The sequence below is a fragment of the Protobothrops mucrosquamatus genome, unplaced genomic scaffold (assembly GCF_001527695.2).
Source record: "Protobothrops mucrosquamatus isolate PMUCROS unplaced genomic scaffold, P.Mucros_1.0 scaffold8, whole genome shotgun sequence".
Classification (NCBI taxonomy): Eukaryota; Metazoa; Chordata; class Lepidosauria; order Squamata; family Viperidae; genus Protobothrops; species Protobothrops mucrosquamatus.
The window spans coordinates 3,811,259-3,835,754 of NW_015386395.1; the positions used below are offsets into that span (position 1 = coordinate 3,811,259).

Consider the following 24,496-nt stretch of genomic DNA (forward strand, 5'->3'; position numbering starts at 1 on the left):
TAAGGCTAGCGGAGCAGCGGCGGGCGCAGGGAGGGTTGCTGGCGCGCGTGGGGCCCAGCGGGTGCCTTACCTCCCTTGGGCTGGGCCAGCTGGTGGCCCAGCCAGTGGTCGCCCTGCGCCCTCACTGCCACGTGCCATGGCCGCCCAGGAGCACCTGGTCTGCCTGCCGCCGCAACGAACGTGCGGTGACCAAGGTAAGGCTAGCGGAGCAGCGGCGGGTGCAGGGAAGGTTGCTGGCGCACGTGGGGCCTGGCGGGTGCCTTACCTCCCTTGGGCTGGGCCAGTTGGTGGCCCAGCCGGTGGTTGGCCTGCGCCGTCGCTGCTGCTTGCCATGGCCACCCAGGAGCGCCTGGGCTTGCTTCCGTCGCACCGAACGGGTGTCTTGCTCCGCGATTGCCGGCTCTGCACAAGAAGCAGAGTTTCTTTTTCTTTCCTTTTCTTTCTTCTACTCCCCTTTCTCCCCCTCTCCTGTCCCCTCTCCCATTCTTTTCTCTCCTCTCCTTCCCTGGCAACATGGCGGTACAGGAGGGGTGCAGAGAACCTTATGCCGGGCCCCTCTTCTTAGGCTCGCCCGCAACTTCACCGAAAAGACCTCGACCAACGGCGGCGAGATTCGGCTGGCTGAGGGGGCCACTCTGGCTCGAGCAGGAGAGCCATCTCTATGCTCCAGGCATCCAAAGGCTGTGTCGGATCAGCGCGCGAGGGTCGGAGCGTTCTCGGGAAGGGAGGAAGTAAGGAAGGAGGGAGGAAAGGAAGGAAGGAAGGAAGAAGGGCGAGCTCGAGCTCAGCAGATGGCGGGTGGAGCGGAGCAGCAGCAGCAGGATAGGGCGGGGCGGGGCTTCGCGGCACCCACGGGCCAGGCGCTGAGACTGGCAGTTTAGCAGTGACTCCCCTTTGTGTCTGGACTGAGAAAAGGGGAGCCGCTGCCAGTCAGCCAAGCCCAGCTGCCGGAGACGGGGAGGCGATGCGACATGAGAATCCCCCTGCACGAAGCCTTCGCGGGCAGGCTCCCTTCACCCGGAGGGTGGAGGAAGAGCCGGGCAGATGGGCAGCTGAACTCCCCAGTGGGGTGGAGGAAACAGGGCAGGGTTGCGAGTGAGTGTGTGAGGGTGCATGAGGGCGAAAGGGTTTGGCTGCCACGGGAGCGCTTGTCACGGGTTCCCTCTCAAGTTCTGATCGCTGGCGAACCGTGCTCTTGCGAGGGGAGGGAAGAGGGTGGAAGAAGTGGCTCTCCCCTCCCCTCTTCCTGCTGGGGCCACGAAAGGAGGGAGGGGGAAGACAGAAAAAAGTGCATTTTTCCAAGGGCTGCCTAAGAGGAAAGGCCGCTTTGCACCGGGCTGCTCGGAGCCAGGAACTGGGAAACCCTGATTTGCTGCTGCTGCTGCTGCTTTGTAGAAACGCCAGGACTTTCTGCCCATTTCCTTGGTTGGAGTTATTTCCTTTTCCACGTGTGTGTGAGTCACGTGTGGGTCACGTTTGGTCATGCGTGTGGGTCACATGTGGGTCACGTGTGGTTGTGCATGTGGGTCACATGTGGGTCATGTGTGGTCGTGTGTGTGGGTCATGTGTGGTCACGTGGGTGCGTGGGGTCGCGGCATTAGGAAGGTTGCGAACCACTGCTCTAGAGAGCTCATGAATGGACTACTGCAATATGATGCAGATGGGTCTGCCTTTGAAGACCTCTTGGAAGTTATGTTCCAGAATGCAGCAGTGCAGGCAATGATGTTCTAGTTTGCTCATTTATCATTGCTGCTGCGGGAGCTGCACTGATTTCCAGTCTGTTTCCAGATATAATTTAAGGTGTTGATTATTACCTATGAAGCCCTTCATTGGCCTGTTTATTTGAGAATTTTGCCTGTTCTAATAGTTTCTATCCGTCTGGTAAGATTAGACAAAGAGGATGCATTCTAAATCCCTTTAAATAAGCAGTATGGAAAACTAGGAAGTATGTTTTCTCTGTTGCAGTATCTGTCTGCTGCAACAGTATCCCATCCAAAAATCTCTAAGAGTCTCATTGTCTATGGAAATTCTTAGTCATCCAGGTCATGGTTGTCCCAAAGGTGCTTTTTTTCATGAGGCAACTGGACTTTCTTGTTTTTCTTTGAAGACGGTTCGCTTCCCATCCAAGAAGCTTCTTCAGTTCTGGATGGCAGGATTTATACTTCTTGAAGAGAATTGGTTATTTGCAAGAAAAACAACAAAGCCCAGTTGCCTCATGAAAAAAGCACCTTTGGGATAAGGCTCTCATTCTGATGATGTTCCAAAATATTTCGAAGTCTTTGGGGCAGGATGGGTGTAGAGCCCCAACAGTTGTTTTCTTGGTATTTTTTTCTGAATGTACATGGTTATTTTTTGTTATATGGTTTTCTTATTTTTTTTAAAAATGTAAGCTGCTCAGAGTCACCTGGATGTCCCCCTTATATAAACAAACAAACAAACAAATAAATATCCTTTGTCTCAATCAGCAAATTGCTTTGGGTCTACTCAGGCAAATGTACCAAGAGCAGGAGGCTATGAGAATAGACCAAGAAGCAGACAAATTAAATAATGAGAGGAACAGAAAATGACACAGAGAACTGGCTGTTGTATAAATCCTTTTGGCTGCCCTGAAATGAAAGCCATTTTTTGGTCAAAATCTGAACTTACAGAATAAGGAGAGAGACAGAGTTGAAGAAAAATGGTGAATTTCATTCTGAAACGGACACAAGAGGAATGGAATGCATGTCTGACTGAAAGAATCAATCGGGGACTTAATGAATGCAAGGAGACTTGGGAAGAGAAAAGATAACCAACCGAAACCTGCATAAATAACACATGATTTATGAAAGATGTGAATATTGGACAAAGGCCAGAATTACCTGCAAAGATAATGCAGGGGAAAAAAGTCTGAAGGGAGCAAAGAAGCTAGTTTGGATTTAGTAAAAAAGTTGTTTGGAGTGGATGGGGGGTGGTGGGGTGGTGGGAAAGAACTCTGACCCTACAATTGCCTTGGACTGGAGATATTTGCTCTCTGGTTAATAATTAGTGGAGGTTTTGGCTATTCTCAGGGGCCTGGGTAAACAAAGGGGTCTGTTTCTTCCCTGACCATTGATCTTTACCTATTACAACCACCTGCCTCTGACATGGATAGATTCATCAGAAAGAAATAGGACTTTGAACAAATGTATTAAGCCCCATTCCTTTTACAGAGATATTCTGGCTTGTAAATCTATTTGACTTTTCCCTGGAAAAATATTCTTATTTCTCTTTTGTTTTGCTCTATGTGTTTTGTTTTTCAAAGATATCCTGAAATATTGTAATTCCCTTAAGCTGGAAGACATCATGGGGATCCTTTTCATGGTCTCCCACTCAGAGTTTTGTATAGTGTTAACTGACAACTATATTATTCAGATAAACTTTTAAAAACTGTAACCTAATTGTGCCTGACTTTTTTTTTTGAAGTGGGGAAGGAGAGTAAAGAATTTCTGAAAAGCAGTATCAATGGAAATGTCTAACTGTCAAAGGTTGGGGGGGAGGGCAGTCTTTGCAGAATACACTTAATTTTGCTAACTTATATCAGCTCATGTTTAAGAGTCACATAGGACATTGAATCAAATGGGTCAGTCTGCACAAGATATCCACAGCAAAACAAAATAAAACAAGATTAAATTTAGCCAAGTATTACATGTTGGGCAAACGCAACTCCTTAAGGCTATATTTGATGTAGGTATGTCATGAGAATGCAGTGCATCATCCAATATTAAGAATTTCCTCCAGTGTTTCATTTACACAGAACTGATGTTGTGCAACTGATAAGACTACAATAATATTTCATGGCAAATCTTGTTTGACTCAGTAGTTCCTGATCTTGAGTATCTACAATGGATCCACAGTTAAGCCCTCCTACAGTTTCAACCTCAAATGTTTTGAATCAAAACAGAGATGTACAGTAAAGCTAATGCACTAATGCAATTGCATATTTGTAATTGGAAGTAAAAATAATTTAAGTGTTTTAAAAACAACAGAGATACAGGAGTTTGTGGCTGGTTTTGAAACTGGCTCTATTCTTAATCCTGAATCTGTTGAAACTGTTCAGTAGAATTGGATGCAGTCTGGAGATACTCAGAAGCACTCTTCTTTTCAGCTGAATTGAAAGTGTTAAAAAAGGGAGAAAAAACGCTCCTTGATCACGAGGGAGAGAGAGAGAGAGAGAGAGAGAGAGAGAGAGAGAGAGAGAGAGAGAGAGAGAGAGAGAGAATGCAACAAGCCTCAAATTAAGCACCGTAATGAGAGGATATCAAATCGCCAAGACTATTGATTGCACTCTGTGATATAGAAAAATATGCAAGCAATTTGTCCAAACCAAAGTGTGCAAATGCAGACAACAGTATACTTGTCAGTTGGCATATAGGAGGGAAAGTACAGAGCAGGTAGTGTGAGGCACCTGAAGAAACTTGGCACCTGAAAACTAACACATTTCTTCCCAGCATGTGCTTTGGAGGGGGACTAAGGTCCCAGGTGCAAAGGGAGACAGAAATATTATACTCCACAAAGTGAGGCTGGTAATTTGGGGGAAATGCTGGTATACATTTCAAGCGTACTTAGGCACACTTCATTCCTTTTGATTCTTTGCATATTTCGGCCCAAAGCCCTGCTATCAAAGGAAAAGGGTGGTAGAGTTAATCAAATATCAAGCTTTTGAGATTGAGCCCCAGCTCAAATTACATGTATGTTCAACGTGTAAAATACAGGCAAAAGATATACCGTGTGAAGTATGTGTTGTTCCCAGTTGGTCCTTCACAAGAGCACCTCAATAAGTCATGGTTGGCATCAGCATGGCCATACTGGAATAGCTCAAATAGACTCGAATCCAGGAAGCCCCTACTGGCACGTGCACAACATCTCCCCAACAACTTTAACATCGATTTCCAATGGAAAGCCAAATGGGATTCTGAATGCCCAGACATACGAGGACATATGACTCCACAAAAAAAGGTACCAGACTTTGAACTACCACGTCAGCAATAGACAATCCTGAATAGGATTCTCCCCTCACACGGAGTCTGCAGGGACTCTATGAATAAATGGGGCATAGTATCCACCTCTCAGTGTGATTGCAGGCTCCTATGTCAAATTGTAGATCACATCATTAATTGGCTGTAAGCTGAGGGTATGTACCGGTCCAGTATCTGATTTTTGTTTACACATAAATGATGCTGCGCTTCAATGGTTAGATGACCTAGAGACATTGGTATTTGAATATAGATCTTTTTAAAATGTGTATTTTATTATGTTTTACTAATCTAGGTGAAATGTTAATAATATATGTTGCTAGTCCATATATGATATACCGTAAATAATAACTGGAATAGCTGTCAATGACCCCCTCAAACAAGATTGCCCATTAATACTTACCTAGGATGTTTCACTTTCTTTTCCATCTCTTTCAGTTCCCCACAATACTGAAAAGAGAGTCTTCTTATATTATAATTATAGAAAATTATAATGGAGTGTACATGTGTATATGTTTGCAGGTACTTACCAAAGAGCCACAAGGCATTGTGTAGACCATAACTGATGCTTTCCACATTTGATTGCACAGGTTAACAGAGGCAAGAGCTCACCAAAAGGCATTTGGCTCAAATTTGAAGCTGGTTCTAAGGCACAGCAATTAAGATCAAAGCATTTATCATGCCATTTCCTACTCCACAACTTACAGCCATAAGGGAGTCTGTAATTTCCATTGTAACTCATGACAGTTGTAAGTCAAGCCACCTACATGACCAAACGCCATTTTATGACATTTTGTGACTGTTAAGAGAATCAATATATTCCTATGGGAGGTTTTTTTTTTTTGCTGAAAACTGTCTGAAAAGGCCATAAACTGGCAAAAAATGTTGTAAATTATGGACATGTGACTGTGGAATGATGCAACCAGCTATAAAAGTGAACTGGTTGCCAAGCACTCAACGTGTGCTCATGGAACTGTGGGGGAATGCAACCATCAGAACTCCAGAACCGGGTCATAACAGGGTCCATTGTAACTTTGAATGGCTGCTAAGTGACCAGTCATTAAGTGAGGATTGCTTGTAGACAGTTAGCGACCTCTTCACCCTTCCATAAATTCCCAAGGGGCACAAAGCCTCTTGATCTCTATATGGCTTTCTCATATATCCAGCAGCCGGGGCACAAGTATCAATGACACCTATTCTTTAGCATCAGAGCCTGGGGGATTCCAAGGATTTTCCTGATATATGACAGAGAGAAAAGAATCCATCTATAGTTTCCCCCATTGAGAGAAAATCCACCCAAACTCCTGTGTTCTTCGTAAAAAAAAGATTTAAATCTAGTATCAAAAAGGAAATGTGCATGAAAGAATGCAATGTTTCCTTTATAGGGAGTGGCCAGGTTTTCCATCACTCTTAGCTGTGGTTTGTTTAATCCTGGTTGGATGACTAACTTACACAGGGCTGGTTCATGTGGCCTAAACCAAACCAAGCAAGTTGGATTATAGAGCACACAACATGGGAATCTAAATAGAGTCTGAGCTAAATCTTGTAAGCCTCAAATACTGGAGGGAAGGTGTGATAAATTATAGGAACATTTGCATTTCCCACAAATCAGGACTGAATTTTTTCCTTCAGTTTCCATTGTCAGCACTGAGAAATGAGACTTATCCCTTAAAACAGTGCTTCTCAGCTTCAGCAGCTTTAAAATGTGTGGACTTCAATTCCCAGAAATCCATAGCCTTCCACTTCATCCTTTTCCTTTTTGTTGTGATAAAGGACATATGATCAAACAAACAGCAAGTCAGGTTATGGTTCCTGAAGTAAATAAGTATGGGTAGTCCTCGACTTATAACCATTCGTTTAGTGACTGTTCGAAGTTACAATTGGCATTGAAAAAAGTGTCTTATGACTGTTTTTCAACAAGCGACCATTACAACATCCCCATAGTCACCTGATCAAAATTCTGGCATTTGTCAACTGGGATATATTCATGACAGTTCCACTGTCCCTGGGTCGTGAGATTACCATTTGTAACATTCCCAAATGGCTTCCAACAAACAAAGTCAATGAGGGAAGCCAGATTCGCTTAATGACCACATGATTCATGTAGCAACTGCAGTGATTCGTTTAACAACTGTGGCAAAAAAGTCATCAAATGGGGCAAAACTCACTGAACAGCTGCTTTACTTAGCAACAAAAAAATGTAGGTTTGGTTGTGGCCCCTAAGTCATGGACTACCTATAAAGTTTGATCCATTTCCTTCTCTACTTTGTTGGCAAAATGAAAAAAGCTAATGTAGAGAAAGTAATAGAAACATACTAGGAAGAACCAGATCCAGTCATACCATAGTTCATATGACTGGTTCCTTTCTACCAAACATTCTTCTGCTCAAACCTGTCCCCAGGATGGGAAGTTGGAAATATTTAATAATAATAATAATAATAACAACAACAACAACAACAAAACAACAACAACAACAACAACAACAACAACAACAACAACAATAATAATAATAATAATAATAATAATAATAATGTTGGAAGGGACCTTGGAGGTCATCTAGTCCAACCCCCTGCTCAGGCAGGAAACCCTATACTGTCCAGTCTCTTCTTAAAAACCTCCAGTGTTGGAGTATTCACCGTTTCTGGAGGCAGGTTGTTCCATTGGTTAATTGTTCTAACTGTCAGGAAGTTTCTCCTTAGTTCTAGGTTGCTTCTCTCCTTGATTAGTTTCCACCCGTTGCTTCTTGTCCAGCCTTCAGGCACTTTGGAAAATATCTTGACTCCCTCTTCTTTGTGGCAGCCCCTGAGATATTGGGCCACTGCTATCATGTTTCCCCTTGTCCTTCTCTTCATTAAACTAGACATACCCAATTCCAGCAACCGTTCCTTATATGTTTTAGCCTCCAGTCCCCTAATCATCTTTGTTGCTCTTCTCTGTACACTTTCTAGAGCCTCAACAACTTTTTTACATCGTGGTGACCAAAACTGGATGCAGTATTCCAAGTGTGGCCTATGGTTCCGTAACATTTCACCATAATTGTGAAGTGCACTAGAACTAAGATAGGGAGACAATTACGTCGGGTCGTGACACAACCGAAAAAACCGTCGACGTCGTGTGACGACCGAGTATAAATCCACTAACAGGTGATCCTGAGGCTCGTCCCTCTCACAGTTACTACTATTGAGCAAGGTACCCCCTATACTATACCTGGTTTTTCTTGCCTAAATGTAGAACCTTACTATTTTCACCACTGATTTTCATTTTGTCAAAGAAACTCAAATGCTAGGAATCCGGGCCATGAGGAGAAAACCTGGCTAACTGGCTTCTCTTTCCTCTCAGAATGCAGGAGTGCAGACCTATAGTTTTGCTCTCCCCCTCCCTGCCAGAATACTTCAGGTTTCTTGGCTGTGGGCCCAGAGGTCGACCCTTTTAAGACGAGATCCCTGCCTGGCTTCTTGGAGAGGTACCAGTACATTCCAGTGCCAGGCTGAGCTTTCCACAGTCAGGGACAAGCCAGCCCCCCTGGCATGAAGTACAGCTTCCTCTATCTACGTTGGTTTCTGAGGCACAAGGTACTGCCAAGGGAGGAACTCTAGCAAGAAACAATTGAGGGGGGGTGGTGGTGGGGAGGGATGGAATGCAAATCCCGTGTCATCTTAGTTGTTTACACCCAAGACACCAATGGTTGGATTACTGCCTCTAATTCCATCTTCTTCTGCTACGCTAAGTCCAGCACGTAGTAGCAGGTTGAAAACCTCCTATGCTTGCCAAATCCCAAGACTAGTACAGGTAGTCCTCCAGTTACAACAGTTCATTTAGTGACCGTTCAAAGTCACAACGTCATTGAAAAAAGCGACTTATGACCATCATAGTCAAAATTGGGACGCTTGGCAGCTGACTCATATTTATGACGGTCGCAATGTCCCTGGGTCACAGGATCAGCTTTTGCAACCTTCTCACAATGGGGAAACCAGGTTCACTTCACAACCTTGTTACTAATTGAACAAGTGCAGTGATTCACTTAAGAACTGTGGCAAGAAAGGCCATAAAATGAGGCAAAATTCACTTAACAAATGTTTCACTTAGCAAGAGAAATTTTGGGCTCAATTGTGGTCCTAAGTTGAGGACTACCTGTACTTGCGTATCCCCAGCTGCTCTTATTCTGGGAGTTCAAGTCCACATTCTGGAGAGTGCTCAGGTTGGGGGTGCTGGTCTAAGACTTTTGTCACATTTACATTGTAAATTTACCTGCTGAAACCCAAACAATTTTCTCATGATGGGCAATGGCAACAATGCTCAATGTTAGCGTGAGACCCGGTTTGGTGTAGTGGTTAAGGTATCAGGCTAGAAACTGGGAGATTGCGAGCTCTAGTCCCACCTTAGGCATGACCTTGAGCCAGTTGCTCGCTCTCTCAGCCCAAGGATGGAGGCAATGGCAAACTGCTTCTGAAATCTTGCCAAGGAAACTGCAGGGACCCGTCCAGGCGGTCGCCAGGAGTCAGACTGACTCGAAAGCACAACAACAATGAAATATTTGAACATCGCAAGTCTGTATCTCCACCCAAGCTACTGGGCAACCTGGCAAGATCTCTCTTTCAGCCTCATCTACTTTATAACATTTCCTTGAGGATAAAACGAGAGGCACTGAACCTCACGTTTTTTGGCAGAAGAGAAGGTTAACGTCAAAACTAAAAGCCATTTTTTTTATCTTCTCCAATTCCAAAGCATGGGGTTAGACCAAGTCATTTTATTGCTGGAAGCAGACTAGAAAATTCAATCTCTACTAATTCAAGTGTGTAGCACTTGTGGCATTGTGGGATTTGAGGCAAGAAATCTCTAAGTGCTTCATTTCCCTGGCAGTAAAAACACAACCGCTAGTTAAACAATTAACCATGTGCTGCCCTTGCTTGGCATCTAAAATCAGTTGCTTAAAACTGCTGCGTTAGTGGTAGATTTAGCATGGCTTAAAATCTCTCCCCCCAAACCCCCAACTATTCAGTTCTGTACTATATTTTCCTTTTCTCGGTATTTAATCTTTCTCCCATCTTCTCTCAGCAATCACCCAGTTCTGTGATATCTATGTGCAGGACTCCAGCCTTCAACACTTAAGTTCCTGGTTTAACCCCATCACTGTTGCCAACTTCTTTCCTTCAAGTTGCTTCTGGTGTGTCCCTTCCTGTCTATCCCCAACTTTAGCCAATTCCTAGTTGTCTAGCTTGACTTTGCTCCTTGAATTTGCTTTGCACTTGCAGGATCAGCAATTTCCTGAGAATCAAACTATTTTGTGCATGCTAGCTCTATTGCTATTCCTGCGTATCATCACTTTATGCTGGTACCTCTGCTTGGTCAGTAGTATGACTCCAGTGAAGATATGTTGGGGGAAAACCTAAATTTTTCCAAGAACTAGCCTTGCCTCAAGGCAATGGATTCCTGTGGTTTTGCTACATACTGTATTCTAGTATCTTCATCAGGAATGTACATAGTTCCTTGGGGCAATGTGATTGCTTATCTTCTTTTGCTCCTGCTTCCTCCCTACTACAGTTCTGAAGCCGTAAGTGGTAGAATTATCTCTCTGAAAAAGGCTTGTTGAATGAAACATCTGGGTGAGATGCTGTGCACAGCTTCATTTGAACCCAAACCTATACCACAAAACCTTTTGGAACTTCTGAATATGTGTAGAAGGCTTTACTATCTCCATCACCACATGCTGAGAATAGAACAATATTCTAATCTTCTATAGAACAATATCTCCTTGGGACATTGATTGCTGAGAATTTAAAGAATAAGCCTTCTACAGAAGTAAGGATACAGTATCTCCTTGGGGAGTCTAGTATTAATGCTATGGGACTGTTTTGCAAGATAAAGGAAAGACCTGTAACTTGGGGATTTGTCTATGGATCTGAGAGAAAAGGTTTAGAAGTTACAGGATGGAAAATAAAATATTGGGCCAGGTGATTTCATGCTTACTGAGCATGCAAATGTAACTGTTATGTATGCTTTTCCAAATTTGTCCTTCTCTTTTTCCCTTGTGTGAAGACCTTGTTTACTGTTTCAAAAAATTGCTTTCCAAATTCTTAGCCTGGGGCAGATAGGAGGAGAAATGGAATCATTACCCTAAACTTGAATGTTTCAAGTCTAAAGATAAAGATCTTCTTTTCATGTAAGCAAGGTCCATGACTCCTTGTTGCCCAAGGCTTGTACACAATGATTGGGTTAATTTTTTTTTTAATTGTGCCTACAAGGCGGTGTTGATTCCTGCTGATTGCCTGGACTACTCCCTGCAGCTTCCACAGCAAGGTTTTTCAGAGGTGGTTTTGCCATTGCCTCCTTCCTAGGAGAGAGAGAGAGTGACTGTCCCAGAATCATATAGTTGACTTTGTGCCTGTGGCAGAACTAGAACTCACAATCCCCTGTTTCTAATCTGCTAAGTTAACCACTACACCAAATTGGCTCTCTTGGGTTAACATACTGTCCTAGTATATAACTGTTTAATCAAGGTTAATTAATTAATAATTAATTATTAAATAATTAATTAAACCACAATTATCTAGGGAATTGATTCTGGACAATTCCCAGCCCTGGGATCTATTCTACTAATTTGCAAGCTCCTTCCATTAAAACTAGTGGACGGAACTAAAAAAATTACTTAATTCAACTTCCTGCAACATGATGATTTTCAGATATCCTAAGCTATACAGCAGGCATGTCCAACCCATGGCCCATAGGCTGCATGCGCCCTGGACAGCTTCTAATGCTTTACAAGATTGTAAACTTTTAACATTGCTGTGTGATTTTTAGAGATATTTCCATAATTAGCAATATTATGCTCTTCGCTCAATGCAGCCCAGGCAAGCCAAAAGATGGGAAACCCGTGTTATACAGTTTAGAACAGATTTTTGCTCAGCCAATTTCTCTTGCTAGGATGGTTAATGAATAAGCTTCAGCTATTTAAGTTCCTACAGCACTCTAGATCAGTGTTTCTCAACCTTGGCAACTTAGATATGTGGATTTCAACTTGCAGAATTCCCTAGTCAGCCATGGCAACCTAAGTTGTCACGGTTGAGGAATATTGTTCTAAATTGAAACCCTGTAAATTACATTATGACTTATCTGTGAACCCAGCAATAATAACCACCACAACAAAGTTTATGTGTGGGGGTGTCCCCATTCAACCATTCACCATCATGGTTTCCTGCTTTCTTTTAGACAAAGAAATGTAGTTATTATTACAGTAATCCTCCCACACAGATCATTCTTTCTATTCTGCCCTTTTGCCGTGCATGTCTTGCTACTTTGGGAATGCCCTATTGTGAAAAACTATCCACCCTCGCATTCAGCTTCAATAAAATAGAAAGAACCACATGATAAAAGCTTTGAGTCCATGACCCCAAAAAAGAAAGACTTTTTTTTTTCCACTAGTAGATTCTCAGGTTAACACCAGAGTTACAGACACACGTACACAAACGACTAAGGCAAGCTGCTATATACAAAAGCATTAATTTTATTCAGGTTATATTTTTTTTAAAAAAGAGGAAAAACTGGCTTCCAGTATGAAATGCATGCAAGAGCAATTGCAAAATAATTAAAAACAACAACAGGTCTAAAAAGCCACATCCTCTTTCTTCATAAAATACTGTACAACATATCACAGCTTCAAAAACATAGATATAGAGTAACTATTTCCACCTCCACCCCACATCATCCCATTGAACAAGATGTGATCTCTGAGCCATTACGGGCTACTTGGGATTGTGTAACGGAGAGGAGAAGGCAAGAACACACAAAGGCATTTATCACAAACCACTTGAAAATAGGACATTGATTCAATACCTATCTACCTATACTGAATTCTTCTATCACAAATCAAGGATTTTTTTCAAAAGAGGAGCTGAAACAGGTGGGAATAAAACTATCTAGTGGTAACAGTGAGAAAAAAATACTGATGGGCCAGAAATGTTGAGAGGTTGTGGAGCAGGATGCTCTGCTCTCCTTAGGGATATTCATTATGCAGTTCTGCTGCTCTCAGGGAATCTACCAGTAATGAGCTTTCAGGATGGCAACAGCATCTTCACGACGTGATTCTCTTAAACATAGTTCTTGCTGGGGTAATCGCTGCGGGGTTGAGAGACAGCAGCTGTGTATCGAGCACTGTAGTTGTTGCTCTCTTTCTTGGGGCAACTGCAGCACAGCAATCCTCCTCCAAGGATCATCAAAGCAGCCGCTGCCCAACCAATGTAGAGGGACGGGCCCAGCTCTCTCTTCTGAGCCTCCATAACTAGTGGGCTGTAGAACTCCCGGATTATAGAATTGGCTGACCAACAGACTGGGATGAGGCAAAGAATTCCTGATACCACAAAGATGGCCCCGGCGACAATGACAATACGTGCCTTGACGTCTTCCTCCTCCACACAGTTGGTGCATTTGGCGCCCATGATGCCAACCATCAGGCCTAAGAGAGCCAGAAGCACGGAGATGACCGTGAGAGCCCGGGCGGTTTGTATATCCTGAGGCAGAGCCAGCATGGAGTCATAGACCTTGCATTGCATCTGGCCAGTGCTCTGCACCACACAGTTCATCCACAGCCCCTCCCAGGTGGTCTGGGCTGTCACAATGTTGTTACCAATGAAAGCCGTCACTTTCCACAAAGGCAAGGCACACGTGATGATGGCCCCAATCCAGCCCACTATAGACAGGGCCATGCCCATGGTTTGAAAAGCAACGGAGACCATGCTTCAGGGTAGGCAGTCCTAGAGAGAAATAACAGTGTGCCATTAGAATTTTGTGAAAAGCTACTCTAATGTAACAGTGCATCAGATCACTACATTTGATATTTGCCAAAGATGCAGCCAGAACTATCAGTTGATTTCCCGCCACTTTGAAACAGGAAACACATAAAGCCCTTAACAGGAATCCAAAATAATCTTAGGCAAACAAAGGGTAAAAAAAAAAAACATGGGAAAATTTGTTCAAATTTATTTTCAGAATGTAACCACCTATTTTGCATCTAGAGAAAGGGTTGTGCATTTCAGTGGCCCAGTCAAACTGTCATTTTGATATCACTGACTTTCCCAGCCTACAAATGCTGTTATTTGTAATCATTGCCTCTTGTAGTTTGTTAAGTGTTAGCCCCCATAAAAAATCATTCCGTTCTGCTGTAGAGACCAAGCCATGTTTCCTTTGGCACTCACAGATTTCTCTATATATTACCTGATTTAGTAAAAAAAAATCCCAGATTTGCTGATGGATGCTAATTTAGCAAGAGTTTTGGAGGGGGATTAGACCAAGTAATCCTGTAACAGACATTACTGGAGTATACAGTAACTCCCATTACTATACTTCCCAGCAGCAGGGTCAAAGGTCAGAATAATGCAAGTTAGCATGCACTCGTCTGAGGATCCAAGTCCACAATTACTATGAACTGCAAGAGGTAAGACCAAAATTTTGTGTTCAGCAGGAGGACAGTTCCACTTTTTTGCTGCTAGAGAGAAACAAGGATTTGGCTTCTAGATATATTTGGAACAGTTCTGGAGGGCATGAGATTGGGGAGGCAGACCTAAATCCAGGTTTTTAAAAAAAAATCCTTGTTCTAATCCAATAAAGTTTCTTTGTGGCAAACCTTTGAGAGGCTAGAGCAGTGTTTCTCAACTGTGAAGGTTGAGAAGGTTTAAGATAGGTGGACCATCTCCCAGTATATATTGTATTGTATTGTATTGTATTGTATTGTATTGTATTGTGTTGTGTTGTATTGTATTGTGTTGTGTTGTATTGTATTATAAAGCCTTAATCATATCTGGAATACTGCATCCAGTTTTGGTCACTACATTATAAAAAAGATGTTGAGACTTTGGAAAAAGTGCAAAGAAGAGCAACTATGATGATTAAAGGCCTGGAGACCAAAACATATGAAGAATGGTTGCAGGATTTGGGTTTGGCCAGTCTAGAGAAAAGGACTAGGAGGGACATGATAGCAGTATTCCAGTATCTGAGGGGCTGTCACAAAGAGGAGGGGGTAAACTTACTTTCCAAAGTACCAAAAGGCAAGACAAGAAACAATGGATGGAAGCTAATCAAGGAAAGAAGCAACCTGGAATTAAGGAGAAACTTGCTGACAGTGAGGACAGTTAACTAATGGAACAACTTACCTTCAGATCTTACGGGTGATTCATCACTGGAGGTTTTTAAGAAAGGACCCCAGACAATAACTTGTCTGAAATGGTATAGGGTCTCCTGTTTGAGCAGGGCCCCCCCTTCCAGCTCTACTCTATTCTATTCCCCAGGATATATGCTGGGGGGGATTCTGGGAGTTTAAGTCCACCGATTTTAAAATGGCCGAGGTTGAAAAACACTGCTCTATACAAACATAGTAAAACTGAAGACAGCTAATCTATACTTCAGACAAACAAAAAGGTAAGGATGAGATCATAAGAGCCAACCGGTGTGGAAGTTACAGAGCCCATTGTGCTGAAGTTACAGGCTCCCTCTTGCAGAGCCGGTTTTCTCTGGCCAAGCCCCCCCCCAGTTGGTAAGGATTAACTGGGTGCATTATATAACCTGTTTCCCAAGCAAACTAAGAGTCTCTCACTCATCCTGTTGCTTACCCTTGATAGGGGCTTAAGTATTAGGGGGAGGGGGAGGTACTCTTTTTAAAAAAATAGTATTTACAGGTAATCCTCAACTTACAACACAACTGAGCCCAGAATTTATGTTGCTAAGTGAGAAATTTGTTAAGTGAGTTTTGTCCCATTTTACCATCTTTCTTGCCACATTTGTTGAGTGAACAAATTTTTTTGCTTGTCAGAAGGCCGCAAAAGATGATCACATGACTTCGGGACATTGCAATCGTCATAAATATGAACCGGTTGTCAAGCATCCGAATGTAAATCACGTGACCATGGGGATGCTGCAATGGTCATAAGTGTGTAAAATGGTCATAGGTCACTTTTTTCAGTGCTGTTGTAACAATGATCATTAAATGAACTGTTGTAAGTCAAGGACTACCTGTATTCACCAAATTGCAGATTGCTTTTTCCTCCCGTGGAATAGGACATCTAAATTAAATAAGGAACTGGAGAGTGCTTGCCTTGCTCTTTGGAGATCAACTCAAGATCCAGTCACTTCTGGTTAAAAGCTGGATAGCTGGTAGGCATTTAGCAAGCCTGGAAAACATACTTGATCAACTTTTCTATGGCAACCGAACCATTAAAGGAATTTTCCTCAGCATTAGTAGTAGTAGTCCCATTCGGACAATATGCCCTCGAGAGAGGAACCATTGCTCGTTCACAGGGAGTACATTTTATGTTGTTAGGTGTGCATGTGTTTTATCATTGTTTCTGGGTGTTTATTTATTCTAATTGTGTTATTAGGGCTTGGGGGTAGTTGTGTACAGTATACCACCTGGAGCCACTCGGGTAGCAACTGTAAATAAATAGTCTTAGCCACATAAAGCCACAATGGCATTTGCAAAACATGGATTAGAAAGTCCCAGTTTTAAGTTCTCCCACCTCAGCATGGAAATTCACTCCATCACTCAGCCCAACCTACCTCACTGGGTTGTTGTTATGGAGGAAATTGGAGGAGGGCACATTATGCATAATGCTTCTTGTGCTCCCAAAGGAAAGGAGGGATATGAACAGTGGTGTGCTAAGAAATGTATAACAATTGGCTCAGTGGGCTCCATTGCCACCACTAGACTGCAAGTCGCCAAACAGCTGACTGGCACTCTAGGCTTTGTGGCTTAGAATTCCTGCTCTCAAAATTCCTGAAAATTTAACAATCACCTCCTGTGGCCCTGTGCAAGCTGACTCCAGTGCATAAGTCGATCCAAAAGTAAATCTAACAATGACAGAGATTAATGGCTGAGTCAAATGGGATTTGAACTTAGTTTTCCCAGTTAAAGGTCAACATTTTAACCATTACTAATTAAGGCTTAGACTTTTCACTCAAAGATTGCAAAATTTGGGGGTTTGATCACCTGCCATGCAAAGTGATTGTTCTACCATTCTTTGAGCAAACCCTGTGCTCCAATTCAACAATTTGCCTCCTCTTTAATTTGCAAATGAATCTGTAATTGCACCCTAGCCACAAATGCTGCTTTTTAAAATTCTCCCACTACCCAGCCAGACCAAAATTTAAATCAAGTTTATAATTCACCTTCGGTTACTTCAGATTTAATTGCAAACGAAAATGTGTTTAAAAGTCAGATCATGAAAGGAGTTAGGGTGTATGTGAATATAAGGGTTTCCATCACAGTATCATTCTCCTTTCTCTGAATTGGCATTATATCCTACAGCTGATGATTTGAAAAACTAATTTTGTCATTTTGCCAAGTATCTGTTAAATTCTTCAAGGCTATGCTCACACTTTCCCTATGAATCATACTGTCTCAGAATGATGTCCAAATTACCAAATAGCTATAAGTATACTTTCAAGAGTTTAGAATATCCTGATCTTCAAAACATCTTGCTTGATGAATTCTTTTGGAAAAGTAAAATGTTTTTCATAAGTCTTATGCACTTTCTTTTGCTAATTTTGATTGAGCTTAGTAGTTATTTTTGCTGTTTTTTACTAGTCTTTCAAGTCCACCCACTGTCTGGCGACGGGTTTTTTTTGGCTAGGAAGTGGTTTCCAATCATCTTCCTCCTAGGGCTCAAAGAGTGACTCAAAGTTGCACAATTAGTTTCGTTCCTATGGGACAATTAGGATTCAGTTTACCTGCTCCTGGTCCAGCATCTTTATTAATTGTAATTCCTTAGCTATAAGAATTTCAAAATTCTAGACCATGGTCAATTGTAATTCAGAAAGGAATGTTTTTTCACTACCGTATTAGGATGCCAAATTATGTAGGTCATAAGTTTGCTACAAATGAAGAATTAAATATTTGAGATATGACATTTGGATATTTTACTATCATCACAGACCAAGTGGGAAATAGTAATTAACACTCGCTGCAATTGTTAACAGAAGAAAATGGAGAGATCACTAGGATTATACACAAATTGTGACTTCTTTTAAGTTTATGATATAAATCACCATGACGAGAGTCATACGTGATAGGAAACAAAAGCCAAACATTATTTAAATGGGCAGGGAATATAGTCAGGTGACTGAATCTTTCTTTTTCCTGAAGGAGGAAAATTTGTTTCTGTTGTTTTTTTTTTTAAAAAAAATAATGTTAACATTTGACTCAGGAAAATCAGCCTAAGCCTGACTCAGCTTAAGGGTGGAAGCGAAAGAAGTGGTTTGGTTTCAAATACAAGGTTTACCCCAACTCATCACTCAAACAATTGTTCCAAGACCAGCCCAGTCACTTTTTTTTTCTTTATCTCATCGTGAATAGGAGCTTTTCAAATCTTCCTCCAATTAGTCAGGTACCTATATAAATGGCTCTTGTGCAATTAGCTTCTTTCCCCATGTATGCAACAGCTCAACAGCTCAAAGATAGTTGCATTGTAAATTGCATCATCCCTTGCCCTCAGGGCTGTATGGGAGTCATCTGGAGTTCTTTGGCAACATTAAGCAGAGAAAATAACAGGTATTTGTCAAATGTTGAACTGGCTATTAGACAAGAGATACACACCCAGCCAGGAGCTTTCTCCATTTCCTTTCCTAAAAATAGTCAATCCTGCTTAACTTTGGCCTTTGACTTCCAAACAACCCTAAAACCTCTTTCACCCAAATGTTCTCATATATAATTGGCTTGGTTTGGGTTTAGTGTACTATGTGAACTCAACCATTGGCTAAACATGTTCTGTGAATCCAGGCAACTGGGGGGGGGGGTATTCAAAAACAAATGTAAAACAAAGCAAGGCTTAGCCCAATGTGTGAACCCAGCCTTATCAATCCCAGGCAAATTGCCCTACTGCAGGCTGCTGAAACCGAAACCAAAGAGCAGGGGAAGACAAAGAATTAGATTTGTCTCAGGTTTTAATTTTTCATATAGAATATGAATTTTCAGGGAATAATTCCTCTAACCATGCATCTTCAAGGCATGTTTGGTGTAATTCTTAAGATCAGCAGGGCTGGTGATATTTGTTGCTGAACATTTCAGGATGACACTAAGTGAAGGAAAACCTGATTAAGGCTGAGCTTGTTCTCAGAACACTTTTGTTCTGCTTCTCCATATTGGCTGTTGTGAGTTTGCTTTTGCTTTTGACATTGGTATCAAGTTGTTACAGTTCAGGGATGTAGAGAGAAAAGAAAAAAGATCCTGCAAGCCAAAAGGCCTTCCCTGTGCAAGAAAGACTCATCCAATATTTTATAAAAACAATACACAGAGACATGGATGAATTTTCTGGGATTAAGAGTAGATAACAAGCAAATTCTTCCTGGTAACCTATGCAAATGACATCTCTAGAAATGTATTGGTCCAAGTATCCAAAAACAGAGGGTCCCAGAAGCGAAGCACTGAAGATTTTTATTTTACTTTAAAGCTGCCATGTTGGACTGTATCTGGTACAGTATACTCTTCATATGCTTAAAATAATAAAATTGCAAAAGAATCAGGATGGGGCTGGTATCTAGAAGCTCCACATCCCCATCCAAGCAAGTAAACCCTGGGCTTGAAGCACACTTTCTATAGTTCTCCTAGTTCATTTGGCAGTAAAATTAGTATCAGGTGAGGCGGAGAGAACAGGAAAAAAAGAGAGAGATTTAGGCTGGAAAACAAAAATAACTCCACCTTAAAATGTCCATCGTTTATCACCTTTTTTGTTTTTATAAAACTGACCACTCAAAAAACTCCTGTAGGATGAGGACAAACAGTACATACTTAAAGAAAGCCTACGGATAAGACATCCTTGAACCCTGAAATGTTAAAACCAACAAACGTCTACAAATATTCTCCTTTATCAGCAACAAATGTCTACATTGTCAATTCCATTTGTTTCATCGCTGTATAGCAGGCTATTTGTAATGTCTTATTAAAGCAAAATCATCTGGGGTTTTTTGTGATTTTTTTTTAGTTGGGCGATTTTCCTTATTGTTTTCTTTGTTCCAAGGCTTTGCAATCCATAGGCAGGACAAACAGCACTCCAAGATCAGGTTGCCTCAAATCATTTTTTTAAAACAGGAGGGGGGGGGTTGATGAGGTAAAGGAAAAGAACACAAATGGATTGCCTCCTTGAAGGCTCATGCTCCCACTGAAGCTTTTAGTCCCTGGGTGAAAAGACCAATAACATCACTGTTTCGTTTCAGTGATATTGCTTATTTACCAGATCAGCATTTCTCAGCCTTGGCGGCTTGAATATGTATGGAATTCAACTGTCAGAATTCATGGCTAGCTGGGAAATTCTGAAAAAGTTGAAGTCCACACAACCTCAAGCCGCCAAAGTTGAGACACACTGTACTCAACAGTATCTTGCACCTCATTGGAAGTGGTGGTGGTGAGGAGACTTCCAATTTCTGCATACTTTGGTCTGACTATAACATTATCTAAAGTGTTTATAGGCTTCCATGCACATGCCCTTAAAATCTGTAAAATAATCTCAGTTGGAGAGGAGTTTCTTATATATTAAGATATCATCAAGTTTTCTCTCTGATCAAGCTCAACTCTGTGACAGCAATGCAAATGCAGTTTTCTGGGCAATGATACAAAAGCGGATTTGCCTCAGTTTTCTTCCAGGAGCTTTTCTGTTTACTCAACAGCCCCATCCAAGTCCTAAGCAGAGCTAATGTTGTTGCTTAACTGTGCTCTGCTATCTGTTCAGGCTGCTTATATGCTGAAGTGGTTCCTCCTAGTAATTATATATTTGTGTATTCATGTACAGGTAGTCTTCGAAGAAGATGGAAAATGAGACAGAAGTATAAAGCCAAGTAGACATCAAGTTATAGAGTTCAAAATGGCTCCCCATTTTTAATCTGAGAAGAGACTGAATACTGTCCATCCAAAAGATGACAGCTTCCTCACTGGCTGTGTTCTCTCAACATGCTTATACTCACAATTAACTGAACAATGATTTAGGCAATTAATATCATTTTTGAATTCATGAACAGTACCATAAACTAATCACATGGGTTTCAATTTGCACAACATACTATGCTACAAAGTGGTTGGCTAACTTGTGCCTCAGTGTGTTGTGTCAACGCAATCACTGCTTTTGCCACTGTATTATATTTATACCCGACCTTGTCTTAGCTATACTGGTTATTCAGTGCTTAGTGTTTAAATGGAGACTTGAACCATGGACCAGTCCCTTAATCACTGTTTCATATTGCCTCTCAAATTCAGGAAGTCAAGTTAATAGTCAATGCAAAATTCAATTAAGGCTACAAGATTATATTATTCTGCATCATGGTAGCAGGATCAGTTCCACATTGTATCTATGAGCAAGGTCAATTGTTAAAAAATTCAAAAGTAGAATGGGATGTCATTCATTGGTTAAAGCTCATTCAACAGATTAAACCATCTCAGTTGGTTTTAACTAGTCCTGGTCAGAATCATCTTCCATAGCCATTGCTTGTAATAAAGAGAGATGGTCACCCTCCTTTGTTCAAGAAGAAAGTCTAGTTCAGTTAGGAGGGGCTATGATATTTCTGATGGGAAGAACTGCTATGCAGAGGCACTGGGCCAAGTCTTCCATCTAGCTCAGGGTTCAGAGGCAGGATGGCTATTCAGACAGGTGTGCCATTGCTTAAAGCTACAAATGTATAGGAATTCACCTGTTGCAATTTTTCTGTATAACATATAAGAGTTTATGCCTCCTCTCTTTTGTAATCCCAGCTGACCCCATTTCTAGGAACCAGAGAAACTGCAAAACTGACAAAACAGTTTTACTAATCTAAATGAGATGTTAACATACATTGCTAGTCTATGTAGGATATGCCATCGGCTATAAATAAATAAATAACTGCAAAACAGGTCTCTGGATTCTTTGATTAGGAGTCTGAAATATTTCAGAAGAATCAGAACATTTATTCCCTGAAGTTTTATTTTGCATTCCTCCCCAACTTGTCTCAGAAAGACATTCACTTTTTGAAGCCAGGTCTACAGTTCACTTGAAACAGGCCCAGGGGAATGCAGTTGCAAGATGCATTTAGCCAGAATTCACTCAATTAAAACCTTAAAAAAAAACACTACCTGACATAGTTTACCCAATAGGCTGTGCAAATACAGCAGGTAGCTGATTGAGCCTGGCCTTACTTACTTACCTACTTACCACTTTAAGTTATCCCAAGTGCCTGTTTGTGCCTTGTGTGGTGGAGACAACTAAAGGAACACTCCAAATTTCATCCTTAGCTTTAGGCATCATTTTTTTAGGGCTGGAAGGAAATAATTGTTGACAGAGAGGAAAGGGAACCTTCGCCAACCGTCACCCCGACCTCACCAGTTCATCTACCCAACTTTCCAGGCAAAAGGGACCACGCGGTCACCGAGTGGCTACGCTCCAGAGAACAAAGGTTTCCCCCCTGTGATTCACGCATGATTTCGGGCTGGGCTTAGGTGGGGGTGACGACAAGAGGGCGGGGACACCCTGCGGGGGTTTTTTTTTTCGTGCCCTTCAACCGAAACTCGCCCCCTCCCCCCCATCTCTAGGGCGAAAGGGGAGGGGGGTTCCTGCAAAACTAGCGCGCGCCATCAAAACTTCAAGGCGCCACCCAACCTTCGCCCGGATCAAGAAAGGGAAGGGCGGCTGTCTCTTCCACGGGCGAAAGAGAAGAGAGCGGTGAGCCAGGGCGTAACGCAATTGCCCACCGCATGGTTCCCCAGGGAAAAAATATCGTACACCTGCCGTTTCTTACTCGGGAAGGGAAGGAAGTAGGAAAGGAAAGGAAGGGAAAGGTTTTCTTCTTCATCCTAGAGTTATTCCCACGCTATGGCAGGATCCGCTGAAAAGAAAAGAAAAGAAAAAAGAAAAGAGGAAAGAAAAGAAACCCAGAAACGGGAAAAAATAATCGGGATCTGTTGTCCGAAATCCAGTAGGTGGGATTAAAGCCGGGTTTGTTTTTTTCCTTATAGAAGGAAGAGCACTTGAATTTCAATTCCCGAATCTCAGCGGCTGCGTGTTTTTTACGGCATACTTTTTTATTATCTTGAATATTGCTAGCCGCCCAAAGTCATGAATTAGAGATGGGAGACCATATAAATCCAATAGACAATGAAGCAAATAAATAAATGCAGAACAATGGTCACTGTATTCAATACAGCTGGTTAGAACTTGCGGCTGAATCCCCCTCCCGCAAAGTAAATTTGGGATCCGTAGAAACCAATCCAGGTTCATTAGGCAACGGTGCGCCTGAGCGCTGCCAGGCTTTCAAAACAGCAGGTTGTTCCAAACGCTCCGCTAGTAACACGCGGCTCGTCTGAGCTAGAACAGAAAACAGGTGTCGGGTTCGAGTCTCCCCCGTCTCCTCTCAAGCCCCTTAAGTTTGGGGACACGACAGAGGCGTCTTGGCGCCACTTCTACACACACACACACACACACCGCCCCGATCCACAAGTTTTCAAGACTGATAAAACTCAGCTTTTGTATCGCTAGATGATCCTCAACGCTGCAATATATATATGCATTTATATGTGTGTGTGTGCGTGTGTGTGTGTGTGTGTGTACATATACATCCGTTTATACCATAAAAGCCAAGTATTCCGTCTCCCTCATCAAGACCCAACTCTTACCTGTCCAGTTAGAGGTAAACTTTCAAGTTCGCTTCTACAGCCGGATACGACGCTGCAAAGGACAAAGGCATGCAGTTTTCCATATGGGGCCGGCTATATATCCCTCTCGTCCCCCTCATCCCTCCCCAGGCCACACCCCTCCCATCCCGTGATGACGTCACCGACAGGTGAAACTGGCGACTTGGGACAGGATGCGGGAGGAGAAAAAAGACCCCAAAGCGAGCGGGGTAGGATCGGCAGTTTGGAGAGAAACCAGATCCAACACGCTTTGACTGGTATTGCGGTTCCTCATGTTGATTGGATTCGAAGGACGAGAAGTGAATAGTCAGCAGGGACATTTCTAGGAACTGGGTCCTCACTTGAATCAGAACTTACTCTGTTTTCTTTGCAGGAACACAACGAGTTCCCTTTATTTATTATAAGCCGAGGTTAAGCAAACATGACTGGACACACTAGGTTAATATGGCCACTCGGAAAATCCAGAGTTCTGATGGTCCTCATTTAAAAATGATTTGGTGTGCTTCTCTTCCTTTGAGATGACCTCTGCTCTTTATTTATCTGTCTGTCCATCCACCCAGCCATCGGTCCATGCCATGCCATGCCATGCCATGCCATCCCTCCACCCACCTCTCTCTCTCTCTCTCTCTCTCTCCATCCACCCATCTAATCATCCATCCATTAAATCAGAAGGGGTATTTCTCTCGATAAAATCAGAAATCTGGCAGCACCTTTTCCAACTAGCAAATGTTAATAAAAGGTATAGGTTTTCATGAATTGCAGCTCATAATTCGTCTTAATAAAGTTTATTGGCCGGAAAAAGTACTACTGGCACCTCTTGATATTTTTTTATTTTTGTCCCCATAGACTAACATGCCTCTCCTCCTACTCATTCCAT

The 24,496-nt window shown here is 42.3% G+C and overlaps 1 protein-coding gene across 2 annotated transcripts; it reads right to left on the reverse strand.

Moving 5' to 3' along the window:
* Positions 1-12,472: 12,472 nt before the first annotated feature.
* Positions 12,473-23,667, reverse strand: LOC107282526 (claudin-4). 2 transcript variants are annotated; one of them, XM_015810314.1, is made up of 2 exons: positions 23,602-23,667; positions 12,473-13,738 (listed from the first exon to the last, which is right to left on the reverse strand). In XM_015810314.1, the coding sequence occupies exon 2, from the start codon at positions 13,718-13,720 to the stop codon at positions 13,076-13,078; it is 645 nt and encodes a 214-aa protein (XP_015665800.1). In that variant the 5' UTR covers positions 13,721-13,738; positions 23,602-23,667; the 3' UTR covers positions 12,473-13,075. The 2 variants fall into 2 exon arrangements, with proteins under 2 accessions (XP_015665800.1, XP_015665801.1); XM_015810315.1 differs by lacking the exon at positions 23,602-23,667 and adding an exon at positions 22,145-22,349.
* Positions 23,668-24,496: the final 829 nt, after the last annotated feature.